At 38.4% G+C, this 14,969-nt stretch overlaps 1 protein-coding gene across 6 annotated transcripts in view; it reads right to left on the minus strand.

The window, feature by feature from the left end:
* Nucleotides 1-14,969, minus strand: part of REPS1 (RALBP1 associated Eps domain containing 1) — an 83,694-nt gene that overhangs the window by 26,390 nt on the left and 42,335 nt on the right. For 5 of the 6 annotated variants that reach the window (XM_029943679.1, XM_029943678.1, XM_029943676.1 and 2 more), the window contains exons 2-8: nucleotides 12,039-12,162; nucleotides 10,355-10,551; nucleotides 10,081-10,234; nucleotides 9,353-9,477; nucleotides 8,666-8,828; nucleotides 8,320-8,383; nucleotides 6,994-7,148 (exon numbers count right to left, since the gene is read on the minus strand). In XM_029943679.1, the coding sequence (XP_029799539.1) occupies nucleotides 6,994-7,148; nucleotides 8,320-8,383; nucleotides 8,666-8,828; nucleotides 9,353-9,477; nucleotides 10,081-10,234; nucleotides 10,355-10,551; nucleotides 12,039-12,162 (982 nt within the window). The remainder of the gene's footprint in view (nucleotides 1-6,993; nucleotides 7,149-8,319; nucleotides 8,384-8,665; nucleotides 8,829-9,352; nucleotides 9,478-10,080; nucleotides 10,235-10,354; nucleotides 10,552-12,038; nucleotides 12,163-14,969) is intronic. The other variant, XM_029943677.1, reaches the window with a different exon arrangement.

Raw genomic sequence — 14,969 nt, forward strand, 5'->3', positions numbered from 1 at the left:
ACACTAAAAGTTATCTTTATGAAATCTCAACCCTGAAAACACATCTTAATACTCTGCCTGCAAGAAAAAGGGAAACGTACATACAGATAAAGCAATCCACTCGATACCCAAGAGAACGGGGCTCTCAAGGAAAAGGGCTTGATGATTCAGGTGTCAGCTCAACAGGCCACTTTCTTCATGGAACACCATTTTCCTTGAAAGAATAGCTGACAAACTGTAACTATTCAGACTTGGGTATCGGACAGGCGTTTTCTCAAAAATGAATTAAGTGAGCCTGTCACTTCAAGGAAAACCAACTGTCTTCAGTATTTGTTACAAATGACAGAGTTCGAACTTTGAAGCAAAAAGAAGAATTTTGGGAAATGTGTAACCATGCCCACACTCTCAAGGGCTTCTCAATACTTCTCTGATAAGATAGGTTGTATTAACAAATATGCTTTTTTGATATTTTATAATAAAATGTCCCAATGTTTGAAAGGTCTGTATAACTCAATGAACTGATATTTTATAAATAATCAATGCACTATATGCTACAAAATCATGCACGGGGTGAAAGATTCATTCAAAGTGTATTCAAAGTGTAAGACAGACCTATGGATTTTGATGTAACAGTACAAACAATTCATCAATAGGATTTCAGCTTTCAATGAATCTTTAAGAAATTACTGTCTATTGGGTTTCGGAGTAGCACCAAAGAATAACTGTCAGTTTCTGAAAAGAGCCCTTTTACTGTTGAGATGGTGTTTTTTTCATGTTTAGAGACTGGCAACCTTCTTCGACAACGAGCAGGACAGCAAATATTTCTGGCTTTGCAGACTGCCTCTAGGGTCCCTGCTGCAGCCTTTCAACTACTGCCATGCAACAGCAGCCATAAATAATTCGGGAAGGAATCCAATACATTTCATATAAATTCAAATAAAATTTCATATGGTTTTCATGTGTCATGAAACACTGTTCTCCCTTCCCCCGCCCCTGACTGAAAACCCACAACCACGACCACCACACTCTGCTTGTGGACTCAACAAAGAAAGATGGCAAGACTGGCTTGGTCCTTAGCATTTAGTTTGCCAATTCTGATACACTTCAAACAAAAGAACATATCCAACAGACTGAATGCAGAAGCAAATATGAGAATCTAGCTGTCTTCTATTAAACCAGACATTTAAGAGGTTTGTAAAGATGTAAAACAATGCCATTCTTTTCATAATTTTTTTTTATTTTGAGAATACAGTTGTTTTCCTAAAAATATCTGTTAAGATGTAAAAAGATGTACTATTGCTATTTTTAGATAAAGCATAAAATCTCTATAATTTCTCATAAAATTTCTATAAGGGTGACTATTTTGTTTAATAGGGTAACTACCGATAGATCTTGTCCACATAAACTCTTTGTGGCTCACAATAAGTTTTAAGAATGTAAAGGCCTAAGACTACAACGTCAGAAAACTCACTGTTTTACAAAATCCAAAATTTATTTCTAGAATAAATTTGCAAAATTATGCATTGCTTCTTTCCTGCTTCATATATAGAACAACAAATGGTAGTAGGAAAAGAACAAATTACCTATTTCTAGAAACCAACCGTCATGAGACGGAGGAGAAGCACGAGGTCTGTAAATAAACTGCGTCTTTCTCCGGGGCTCCCTACAAACGCCAACCGAGAGCTTCCTGCCCAGCCACTGAAGGGAGTCTCTACGACCGACCGTGTCTTACAGTTTTACGCTCCCCTGATGCAGTGTTCCAACCTAGCCTCCCGCTGCAACACTGTGCCGACCCTGCCTCCCCCGAGGGTTCTGCTCTGCCCCTGACATCATCAGAGCATCAGGGCTGAAAAAGAAGAGCATAAGCCTATATTATCGGGTAAAGTAAACCCCGAAAGGGCTGTTACGCAGAAAGTACTTCCACGTATAAAAGTGGGTCTGGAAGACACAAGCCAGTGCGTCACATGGTCAATCTACATTTAAAGTTAGAAATGATAATATTAGAGGAGTGCAAACTGTAGTTTTAGGATCACACCAGAAAATAAAAACACTGTCAGTAGTTTACATCCTTCTAACCTCCAAAGATTCTGGAAAGTTCCCAGATTCAGGTCAGTACAGTGTGCCTGCTGACCAATCTCCTTAAAGACCTTTGTTTTTATTCTAAAGACCAAAGAATAAAAGATGCTATGGTTTTTGGGTGTAATTTGGTGGTAAAATTAATAAAAGCAAGAATTCAATCAGTGAACACTTACGGAGGGCCTATGCATACACATGGTAAATGAAGACACAGTATTAAGCAAGATGACAATGCCCCATTTATTTCCATAGAGCTCTAACACAGGAAGCCAGACGGTTTTCACTTCACTTTTGAGTTTCATATCACAATTGTAAAGAAAAAGCACAAAATTTGTCCTTTTGAAAAAAAATAATTTAAAGTATCAGTAATTATTTATATTACTCTATATTTAAACCATTTAAATTGCTCTAATATTCAAACCATAAGCCTTTATTTTTTTTAAAGCCTATTTATTTTGAGAGAGCACGAGCAGAGGAGGGGCACAGAGAGAGAGAGAGAGAGAGAGAGAGAGAGAGAGAGAGAGAGAGAGAGAGAGAGAATCCCAAGCAGGATGCACACTGCCAGCACAGAGCCGACATAAACCACAAGATCATGACCTGAGCCGACATTGGGAGTTGGATGTTCACGTGCCTGAGCCATCCAGGTGCTCCTAAATTGTACTCTTTTAAAGCCCCTACTGTGTCGTCTCTGTAGAGATTTTCTCCTTCAAGTGTGATCTAATCTTGTCATTGTCTTTGCCAGGAATCTGAGGAGTTCTAATCATTTTGACCAATTTTCATTAAATGGTGCATTTCTGCCAATATTTGTAATACAACACTCAACTACCTGGAAAGAAATGACAGTAATGTTAAGAATATATGTGTTAATGTGGGAGGGGAAGGCTTGAGAAGTAATTCCGTAGGTGTAAAGTTAATAATCAAGATTAGTGCATATTTTATTTTTTCCTCTGCAACTAAAGGCATGTGAGAATGTGAATTTTCAAAAATAAAGATTTGGGGATGCCCAGCTGGCTCAGTTACTGGTTGAGTGACGGACTTTTAGTTTTGGCTAAGGTGATGATCTCACAGTTCCTGAGTCTGAGCCCGTGACAGTGTAGAGCCTGCTCAGGATTCTCTTTCTCTCTCTAAACAAATAAATTTAAAAAGTATTTTTAAAATAAATATTTGGGATTCTTTGTATAAAGACATATGTATCCTTTTTGATATATATGTTACCCAAAAATCCATTAATAAGACATAGGTTAATTTAAGCCACATCTACATTATGGAATACACTGTATGATAAAGAATATGACAGCCCTATATGTGACAAAGTGCAAAGATGTTCAACACTATGAAAAAGTCAAGGATATATATATAGTGTGTACTTGTGCACAGAGCCTGTTTTGGATCCTCTGCTCCCCTCTCTCTGCCCCTCCCCGGCTTGTGCTTGCTTGCACTCTCTCTCCAAAGTAAGTAAATATTAAAAACTATATATATACTACTAGAATAAACTACTGCTAGGAGTCTGGGGATCTATGCTACTACATACCGTCTCAGCAACAATGAAATACGCTCATATGTACTATGTGAAGCAGTGATGACAGAGGAGGAAACAGAACAGGGTAACTGCTCACCCTGTCTGCATCTCAACCAGATATTAGTACTCATGTGAGCAGCATGGTATGAAGACAGAAAACAGTTTTAAAAACAAGTGGTTCAGCATTTAGTCATTTCAAAATGCGAACGCCTACTCACATCCTCAGTCTGCACCCTGCCAGGTGCTGAGATACAACGAACAAGACGGATCCAGTTTCTACCCGCCTAGGGTCCTCCAGGCTAGTTTAAGAGGGAGGTATTTACCAAATAATCACAGAAAATAGATGTTAAATTGCAACTGTGCTCCAAAGAAGATTCTCTGCGGACTGAGTTGAAGGTGTATAGTATCTCAACATATTCGATTTTGTCCTTAAAGACTTTAGAAAGGTGTTTCCATAGATGAATTTTTGTATGCTTTTTTTTTTTTTGTAAAACAATAAAAATCTAGTTTCCTTTTTTATTTATTCTGGCTGTCCAATTCAGTGCTGATGTCAAATATTAGGTATTTTAATTCAGGCCCACATAAGCACTCCACCTACGGATCATTAGTGGTTTTGTTTTATCTGATATTTAATCCTGCAAACCTGGTTAAATAATTTTGGAAAAATTACATATGTCCCCAACTCATGTTTGTCTGTGTATAGAAAGCCTAACTTGTTACCCCAAGTGGCTGTAACTTAAGTCACCACTACTCATCATTTACTTGTTAAGTTATTTAAACTGCCAGTACCTGAAGTGCTAATATTTTAGTATGTCCCAACACACAAATTTATGGTAAAAAACAGCTATATTTCAAATAGAACTGTGTTAAGAAAAATATCCTACTTTAAAAGTGGCACACATTTACCATTAATCCACTCAATAATTATGTGCTGAACAACTTATTAGTACATGCCTGGCAAAGTGCTAGGTCCTTAGGCTACTTCAGTGAACATGATACATTTTCCGTTGTATTTTTAAGAGCTCAGAGAGGTAGAAGAAAGAGGAAAAACAGAACAGGATTCAGTATGATGTGTGTGCTATAAGCAGCAGCATTTAGGCGATGTTGTGAGCAATGAGAGGAAATAGGAACTACTTTTTGCCTGTGAGTCAGAAAGGCTCCACAGAGAGAATCCCAAGCAGGCTCTGCCAAAAGAAACTGTTTGAGTATTTGCCTTTTAACTTTCAAAACTTCTAAAGTGAACTTCTAAAAACACAGCTTTTTAAATTATTTTTGTGGATACTAAGTGATCCACGGTGTCACATAATTTCTATATTCAAAAGACTTTGTGTACTATGAATCTCAGGCTTATCATCTCCTTCCCTTTATTTATTTTTTTAATATTTTTATTCACTTTTGAGAGACACAGACAGCGTGTGAACGGGGAGGAGCTAAGGGAGAGGGAGACACAGAATCTGAAGCAGGTTCCAGGCTCATATTTTTTAAAATATGAATCTCAGGCTTAGGACAGGCAGGTGAAGAAAGGTTAAACAGTTTCTCTGCCTCCCAAATTAACAGAATTCCAAATTTATCATTTGGAAAAGGCAAAGCAGATTTGAGTTTAATACTGTTGGAATGGGACAAAATTATCTGTTTCTTTGATACCTTTAAAATTACAGCTAAAGCAATAGTAAACAGATCTGTGTAGGCAAAAAAACAGGGTGTCTAGGGGACCTTGGGTGGCTCGCACTCTCCCTCTCGAAAGTAAATAAACATTAAAAAAACATTAAAACCAAACCAAACCAGAGTGTCTCTCTGCTAAACACACTTAATAGGTATAAAAAGACAAATGCCCAAAAAAGAGCTTCTTGAATCATCAGCCGTAAAATTTAGGCAGCAGGTCGAGTTTACAAAGAACCAGAATTTATTTAAATTAAAAACAAAAAACAAAAGCCTCCACTGACCACATGCTATAGCCAGATTCACCAATCTGAATGCAAACAGATACAGGTTCAGACAAGTCTCTAGAAAATAACATAACAGAATACACTTCTTTCCTCATATTAGTATGCTATCAGTTTTCAAAGAAAGACACAGGAATATTCTAGATACAAAGCCCAAGTTTTAAAATGATACACCAAGTTTGTGGCTACCAAAATTTCTTCCCCTTCTGGCTACTATCAAATAAGCTAAACAGAGTTTTTTTCATTTGCTTCTTTATTAGAGAAATCAAAGTACCTGAAGCAAAATTGTCAACAAAAATACTTAGCTTTCAGCTCAAGTTAGAGGTTGCCTAATAACCACTTGAAATGGTCAGGAAAATCCTAAAATTCTCATAGGATAGTGGTTCTAAAAAACATAAAATCAATGCTAAATTTTTAAGTCAATTTATTTGCTGCCAAAAGATCAGTTTACAATTCAAGTCCTGAAACATGAATGGCATCAAATCCACATTTCAGGTGGAGAAACAGAAGGCAAAAAATAAATGGTCAGAACTTGCCCAAGGTCACAGGAATAATTAGCAAAACCAGAAGCAGACTCAGATTCTTAACATCAAGGAGACTGTTCTCTTTGTGACATTCATAACCTGCATAGGATTCCTTCTGTATAATTTAGACATTAAGGTCAGATCATGTGTATTTCTGAATTAAACAGACACTGCCTAATAGATAAATGCCATTTGCAGAGCCAAATTCTGTTTCAGCTTTTCTTGTAAAAGTATAAAGTTCTTTCTATCACAATATCCAAAAGATAATTTAGATAGGAAAACTGAAAACAATCATTTAATTGGGCTCATTAAGAACTTAACATTAGAATTCCTTTTATTCATTCTGAATTTTAAAACAATGTACTCACTCTTTTAACCCCTTATATTCTTTCCTTTTAAAGAAATGCCCCTTAAATATAGGCATTTACAAAAGTATTCTCGTTAACACGGTAACAAAATAGCACTATCTACAATGAAACACAAAATTTCCAGATTTCTTTAGAGTCTGGAGAAAAGAGCTAGGCTTTTGAAAGGAAAAGGCCCGCAGACTGCACTGGTCTAATGAGAAACCCGGTACTGTCCTTCAACAGATTAAAATGCATTTAATTGAAAAATGCCGATAACAAAGACAGGCTACCTTACCCACCTCAGGCAAAGTGTTGGCCTTGTGGCAAAGTAATCAAGATACTGTGAAATGTTCTTAAAATCTCAGGAAGTCCAAAGTGTAAAATAAAATAGTACCATGTATTATTTATCTGTTTAAAGTTGACTGAGACAAACCATTAATCCAAGTTCAGCCTGTACGTCATATTCTGATGGCCAATCTACATGCTCTGGATGAAACGGCCATGTTGTTAAGCTAAGTTTTAACATCTATCTTGATTTTGCCTTAAGAATTGAGTGTGATGTTTATCAAGGCCTGTAAGCAGATCCCTTTGGCTCCCGATCTTACCTGCTGAGTCTTCCAAATCAATCAGTTTGGGCATTAAGCTTTCAGGGAGTTTTTCTGGTAAGTCATAGCCATTCTTCCTAGCAACTACCAGATGGAAAGCAGCACAAAACTCATCCAGTGTCAAGGCTCCATCTTTATCAAAGTCTGAAAGTTCCCTGGAAGACAAACTTGTTATCAATATAATCATCTTCTCTGGATTCCTTTATGTCTCAAAAAGAAGACAAAGAAATCCTTTTCCAGAAAAAGTACAACCCATAACTTTAAAAAATCCCATAGCTGGGAAGAAGTATAATAAAGCAAATATAGTAAACTGTTTAAAGGTAGAACCTAGGCAGTGGGCATATGGGTGTTCAAGGCACAATTCTTTAAACTTTTCTGAATGCTTGCTTGAAATTCTTCTAATAAAATGCTGAAAAACAGCCTCAATAAATAATACATATGCATTTTTAATAGGATAAAGTCAGGCCCATTTAATAAGTCGCTGAAATTTTTAAAAACTTTGTTTTTTTAATTATTATCAGAGTTCTACAGGTATCCACTTTAAAGCATCCAGTAGAACTACAAGGCTTGATACTAGAAAACAGCAGCGCCCCCTCTCCCTCAACTCCTATCCCACTTTCTAGATGCAGAGGCAACCACTTTTGTATTAATGCCTGACATGTATATATTGTATATATTGCCAGTTCTTGATTTTTCAATTTTAGTCATTATCTTTCTTCTAGAATAGCACTCAATGCTACTAAAAATGCTAAGAAAAGAATTTAAAATACAGAGAAATATATTGATATAGAGTAGAAGTAACATTTATGCTTATCTGAGAACTGTTTTTAAAAAGTAATTTGTGGTTATAATTTGTTTTAATTGGCTAATTCCAACTACATCATGGCTCTTCTGAGACTTAGATGGATTTAAATGGGAGCTAAGCAATGTTCCCAAGTATACGGCTTAGTAGATGCATACGCATAGGTAATACAGAATAGGCACGGCTTATTAAAAACCAATGGGATAAACAAGCATGTGTGAACCAACCAGCTTTTATTCTATACATTACGCTAAGCAACAAGAAACAGCTAATATGGTTTAAACAGCTAATATAGCTTAAAAAATTTTAGCACTTTAAAAAGAATTACTGTACTGGCATCAGTTACTTGTTTTCCAGAGAGTGAGACAGAAGCTGACTATTGTAAGGCAATACTGAGTTCTTTGAGAACATTCTTGACAAGATTACTCTAATAGTTCATTTTTTAAGGTTCAAAAGTCTGCCTGCTAGACACTCCTTTGAAACAACCCACGTTACCCAACTGATGTGATATATACCACACTTACCAAATGTGAGAAAGTTCAAGAATAGGAAGTTTTGATTTTGTAAAAAACTCTTTAGCTGCAGATCCTGAAATATTAAAACAGTGTTGTTTAATGTTATTTTGAACTTACAGATCCAAGAACAAAATGAGGTCAAGAGTCTAAAGGCTTTTGTCACTGGGAAAAAGGTCACCTTAACATGTGTGTGCGTCATGTTTTTGTCTCCCGTGACTATAAACTCTTTTCAGGCAAACAACTTGAGAATTGATTATCTTTAGAATCTCTGACCAATAAAACCAGGTCTTTGAGATTATGAAATCGAGACTCTGTCCTGTCCCATCCACAAGAATTTCTGTTTTTAACAACTCACCTGGAATAAATCCGTTTAGATCAGGCTGAATGGTTTTAAATTGATTTACGTAATACTGTCTTTGTTCATCTGTTATTTTCCAAGGATCATCATAACTACTGGATTGCCTACGAATTTCATTGGCAGTTGTAGCTGATGCTACAGTTCGCACTGTTGTCTGGTCCTGTAAGGAGACATTTTTTTTTTCCTCAGTACAGTATCTATCTATAATGATTATATGGGCCAAGATTGCTAGGTAACTTATCGTTGAAAGTACAACTTACTTTCTGTGAATGTTTAAACTATAAGAAGTCATCACAAACTCATCAGCAAACGACATACTTGTTATAATCAAGTTACTGAATGTTTCTGCACAATGATTACATAAGTGCGTAGAATGATAGCAATATGTAAGCAACAGAAAGTTACGAAAAATGTGCTAAGAAAGCCAAGCAAACAGGAAATATTCCTAGGGACAGACAACTTTCAAAATTTCATTGAATAGTTAGAAAGAAAATCAGCCGCAACTTTCAGTGAAACATTCCAATGAAGAGAGACTTTAAGAAAAGGCACAGAGCAGAGTTCTGTGTTCTATAAAAAGAGTGAACTTGCATCTACCAATTGTGCCAGAGCCAAATACAAAAACAATGACCGCAGCAATACTCCGAATGAAGCAAATAAAAACGCAATACTAATAAAATGTCACACCTGGACAGAAGCAGGATGCATGGTTAAAAGAGTACTGGTTGGTGGAGTATCTGCAAAACTGACCCAGTTTTCTTGTGGTGGAGGTGGAGAGTGCCCTGACCACACCGCGTCACCCGCAGAAGAACCTAAGGGCAGAATGGGTACACACGCTGACTCACTTCTGAAGAAAAAACAATTGTTTTTAATGGTAAGTTTTTAATGGTACATACTATAGAAGTTTTCTTTCAAACTCTAACTCTGAAGAAATGTTAACAATTTCCAAACTAAATTTCTTCTGTCAATTTAAAATTATATCTCGGGGCACCTGGGTGGCTCAGTCGGCTAAGCGTCCGGCCCTTGATTTCGGCTCAGATCATGATCTCAGAGTCTGTGAGATCAGGCCTTGTGGGGCTCCGTGCTGACAGCACATAGAGCCTGCTTAGGATTCTCTCTCTCCCTCCCTCTCTCTCTCTCTGCCCCTATTCCCCCTTTCCCTGCTCCATCCTCGCACGCACGCACTCTCTCTCTCACTCTCACAATAAAATAAAAAGAGCTTTAATAAAAAAATAGAAAATAAATAAAATTATACCTCGTTGAAACTTTTTAAATGGCTTTTGTATGCTTTCCTGGTCAATACTGGAGCTAATGTAAAACTGTCTTGGAGGAAACTCTTAAAGGAATATTATCAAGTTTCCTTCAATTTACAGCCCTTAATAAATAAGTGTCACTTCGAAAGAATTTCAAAATACCTGATTGTGCTTCACCGAAGGGAGACCAAAACGGCCCAGGCCCGGTGAGCGGCCGCTCGCTGTTCCCCCCGCTGGGGTGACGGGTGTGCTTCCTCCACGTGTGCGGAGAAGCCGGTGGGGACTGCTGGGGCGAGACGACTGGGGACGCAGGTTCCTGGAAAGAGCATGAGGTCTTCTCAGCCTTCAGTGTCAATCAGGGAGGCACCCAACAAACGCCTGAACGTGAACGTCTACACAGCACAGCACCTGCCGATGCTGACGTGCACACGGTTACCTGCTGGTCGGCGGCTGCGCGGGGCTGCACGGTGTCATGGCTCACAGACCCCTTTTTCACTTGCCCCCTGCCAGGTGGTGGGGGAATCACACCAGAATAAGACCCTTGGTTTTCAGAATCTGAAGAATACGAGGCTGCATGACGAGATTCCTGTTCGTTCTTTGAAGCAACGAACCTCGGCAGAGGAAGGTCCTTCACTGTTAACCGCAAAAACAATCATTACTTTGAAAGAAAAAAGGGCACATGTTAAAACTGAAATGCGAATTAGATATTAGAAAGAATCTTTGCAAACACGGATACAGAAACTACAGACACACGTTTATCATGACACTGAGACTCCCTTACACTGTTTAGGGAGACCCTGACCTAGGAAGCAGTAGTAACACTAAACTGTCTTCCTAAAACTATAATAACTGTCCCGTCTGGCTCCAGGCTTGCAACGGAAGCTACAAGATGCCAAGGTCACTGATAGTAACGGACAGTCAGGATCTGGACCTAGGTCAGTGTGACCAGGAAGGCCAGGCTCTTTCTACTCATACTGATTCTCTTAAGTAAGATGTGCTAAGTAAGACACAGAAGATGTCACTAGATCCAGACTAATCTAGACATTTTCATGGCACAAGTTCCTGAAAACATCTTTCTGTTCACCTGCCGACGACACAGCACAAGGCATGCGGTCGACCCCCTTCAGTCCGGCGTATGATACTTCCACAGCAAACATCCTACATTCAATTTTAAACACAGAAGAAAGAAGACTGACAACTGCTTTGCAGGTCAGTCACAGCTCATACTTTTAGACTAGAACAAAACAGCAGAGTTTCTAACCGAGAGTACACTTCCCTCCACTATGATTATCTGCATCTGTCCTGAATCTCCACACGTAGGACAGGAAATACTAAGCTTATCCAGGATTTACATAAAAGAATTCAAAATTACCTGAAAAGAACATACATGTGTGGCAATCCAGAGGTCCGCAACGAAACCCTCACACTGACTAATAAACTGAGCTGGTGTTTAAACTATTTATAAAAATTTTAACATTTCAGAAAACCTCAAGTGCTCTCTTCTCCCTTTTCCTTAGGACAACCACAGAACTGTCTGCATTTAGGTGCCTACCAGTAGAGAATTTCCACTGACTTTGGCATCATTAAGCCTCCAAATCCTAGAAAAATGGTCCCAGGTGATACCTGTAAGGCAGCCAGATGTCTCTAACGAGGTTTCAGTCTGCCAATATTTTAATATTGTCTCTATCAATCAAAAAGTTTTGGTTAATACTTTCTAACTTCAAATGTATAGCTTTCCCAAACAAAACACTACAAAGGATAATGCGATTTTATACTTAGCAGAAAAGAAGAATATAAGGCATATAAGAAGACGGTGACTACAATTCATCATTTCCATCATTACTTTGACAAAATTATTCATCTAACCTCTTTCCAAGCCATTTTTAGTGAATTCTGAAAAACCATCATTTTTAACAATTTTTATATTATTATCAAATATGTATTAAGTACATGTATGCCATAAGAGATTAGGAAAGAGATAATTTTCTAATATGTGCAAATGAAAATAACATGGTAGTGAGATTAAACCATGACACTTAGGGTCACAATTCTAATGACTTTATTTCATTTGGGATCAGAAGTCTATTTTCATGTCCACTACTACTGTATTCCATACTTACCTGTATTTATACTTTCCACTCTTAAAGGGAAACCAGACTGGGCAACAGCTACAAGTTTCAACGCAATATAGAACTGACTTCTTCCAAAATAACCAAGCCTCTTTGCCCCACAGAGCTCCGTAATCTGTAAGAGAATACAATGTTAAACGTCAGGGACAATAGTCCTCCAAATAAACAGGTCTCTAACTTCTGTTTGTAACTTCTCCAAAATACATAGCTGACACATGGCACATTACACTCGACTGACAACTTCCTCGGGTTTAGAAGTCTGAAAATAAAAAAGCATTGACCTTACAATAAGAAGGATACATAGTTCTTCTATTCAGTAAAATCCATGTGATAAGCACTTTCATTTTATTAGAACAACTATTTTTGCTCAGGAGTCCTACTTTTCAGAAACAATGCGCCATCCACTCTTCATAAACACTGTACATGCAACAGGGCCAAAAGTTCCTGCAACTAATGGATTATTACGCAACCATTTAAAGTAATAGTCATAAAATGACATAGTAAGTGGGGGGAATAAAGCAGGATATGTAATTTTAACCACATAAACACAAATCTGAAAAGAGCCCGATATATAAAAACCCTATTGGCAGTTTTGTCAGGGGAGATTAAGAGTAGAGTTTTTTCCCCTCTTACTTCAAAGGTTGTATTTAGTCATGGTTATAGTACTTTTCTTTAAACCAATTTTTGTTTGTTTTTTTAAAGCACAAAGGTCTTTAAGGATCTCCACTGACCATTCTAGTCAAGTATTTCTAGACTAGCTACAAGTTATGTATCAGGCTAGAAAAGAGAATTTTAGGTTATGAGATTTAATTACAGCTCCCAAAGCTGGAGTGGTGTCTACTTACAGACACTATACTCTTAAAATAAAATAAGCACTAAGTACCTTGTCTCACCTTCTCAAAAGATATACATTCTTGTGGGAAGGGAGCATACTGGGTCTATTTTCTTTTTTCCTGAAACACTCAAAGACGAAGGTACCTAGACCTTATGGGTTAAGTCACAAGGATTTACTAGAATTGCAAAACAAGCAATGTCACAATGTCACAATCACAATCACAATTTGTTTACATGCACAAGAAGACATTTTTCAGGTGACTGATCAACAATGGAGGAAGTTCCTGATTCTGCCACTAAGGGGCATCACTTCTGTATAAATTTAACAGGGCCAGGAGGATAAGAAGGCAGACTCCCAGTAGCCAACGCAGAGGAAAAGGAAGAGTTGAGAAAGCTACACAGCCTTGAAAGATAACGCAGGCATTTTGTTAGGATCATGGTCCTCAACTATCCTTTTCTGATCACTCGGCATCTGTAAGGGATCATTACATACCTTTGCTACCTTTGCTTATAAAACAAACCTAAAACCTCTAAAATATGTCCTATATACACTAGACAAAGGGAAGACCTAAAGGGAAATTGCATGTAGTTGGTTTGTTTCTCCTGGTTACGTGTGTTTCAGGTGCCCGTGGGACAGTCAGGAGGAGATACCCAGGGAGCAGTAAGCAGTGCAGAGGGGGTGTTCAGAAGGAGAGCACTCCGCAGGGATGTGCTCCACGCCTGGGAACCACATCACGGGTGAGGACTGAAGCGGAGGCATAAATGAATGAGACAGCCTGCAAGCCCAGAGCAGCCAACGGGAACTCTGGAGAGAGCCAAAACCTAAGTGTAGGTGTGGAAAGGAGCCAATGAAACAAGCAGTAGAAAAAGGACCAGCAGAAGGGAGAAAGCAAGGGCGTAACAAAGTTTTGGAAGGTAGAAGCAAGCCTGGAAGAAAACCATTACTGCACATACAGATTCACCGACAAAGGTGCTCATGATGAGAAGCAGCCTAAACTTGCTGCACGAACAAAACAGATGTGCTCGATTAGGAAGTAACTACACAACGAGAAGCCACACATCATTTAAAACCCACTGCTTACAGCACTGTTATGAAAACAAAAAGCGAGGTGCTGGGTGCTGAGAATAAGGGATATTTCTATGTTTTCTTTACATGAGTCTGCATTTACTACTAAAAATATTTCACGTTTTTCAATCAGAAAACTGATAATTTCCAAAAAAGAGAATTAGTGGGGACACATAAAAAAGGAAAGAAAACACATTCGATATTTTGCAAGTAGGAGGTTATTTGCTGCCTGGGCACTAGCAGAGATGCAGCAGGGTGAAATTTCGTTTGTAATGGATTAAGGAATAAACAGGAGGAATGTAAGTGGCAAGACAAGTACAAAAACAGGTTAGGATGCCTGCTTCCCAAAGAAAGTAAGTGTAGAAGGGTAGTCTTGTTTCTCCTAAGTCTCGGAGCTAGCGAGCAGAAGAACTGGCTCTAGAAGCCAGGTCCTGTGATTCCAAACCCAAGCTCTTTCCAAGGGACCTGAGGGTAGTGGTGGGGAAGGAGGGGGTGGGGGACGAGGGGAGCGTAGGAGAGCAAGGAAGGGTTCTGTCTTGCTACTGTATCAAGCATCACAAAATTTTAAGAGTTGATATATATCCAACTGCCCCATCAGGAAGCAAGAATGAGGTTTCAAAAGGAGAGATAAAGGGGCTCAAAGGCAAAATATTTGCAGTCATTTCTCCATGACTGATCCTGGCCACGTCACCTAAAGTAAACTTACTTTGTAGCCCAAGTGTGTCGCTGAGGACTATCTTTCCAAGCTACCCAAATCTGAGAGACCACAAACCCTTGAAAGCAGCAGAGGAGGAAAGAAGCTGTGAATACAAATTTGTAATAATCTCTAATGAAACAGTATCAGGAGGTCTGATTTATCATCACAATCTTGTGAATTTGACAAAATTTGTCTCTAAAGAAATATTTGGAATAATTCCTAGAAGCAGAATGCTGGACCAAAATATAGGTATACTTAAAAATGCATTTGCAGGGCGCCTGGGTGGCTTAGGTGGTGATTGTGGCTCAGGTCAGGACCCAGGGTA

The sequence above is a fragment of the Suricata suricatta genome, chromosome 7 (genome assembly GCF_006229205.1).
Source record: "Suricata suricatta isolate VVHF042 chromosome 7, meerkat_22Aug2017_6uvM2_HiC, whole genome shotgun sequence".
NCBI classification, from domain to species: Eukaryota; Metazoa; Chordata; class Mammalia; order Carnivora; family Herpestidae; genus Suricata; species Suricata suricatta.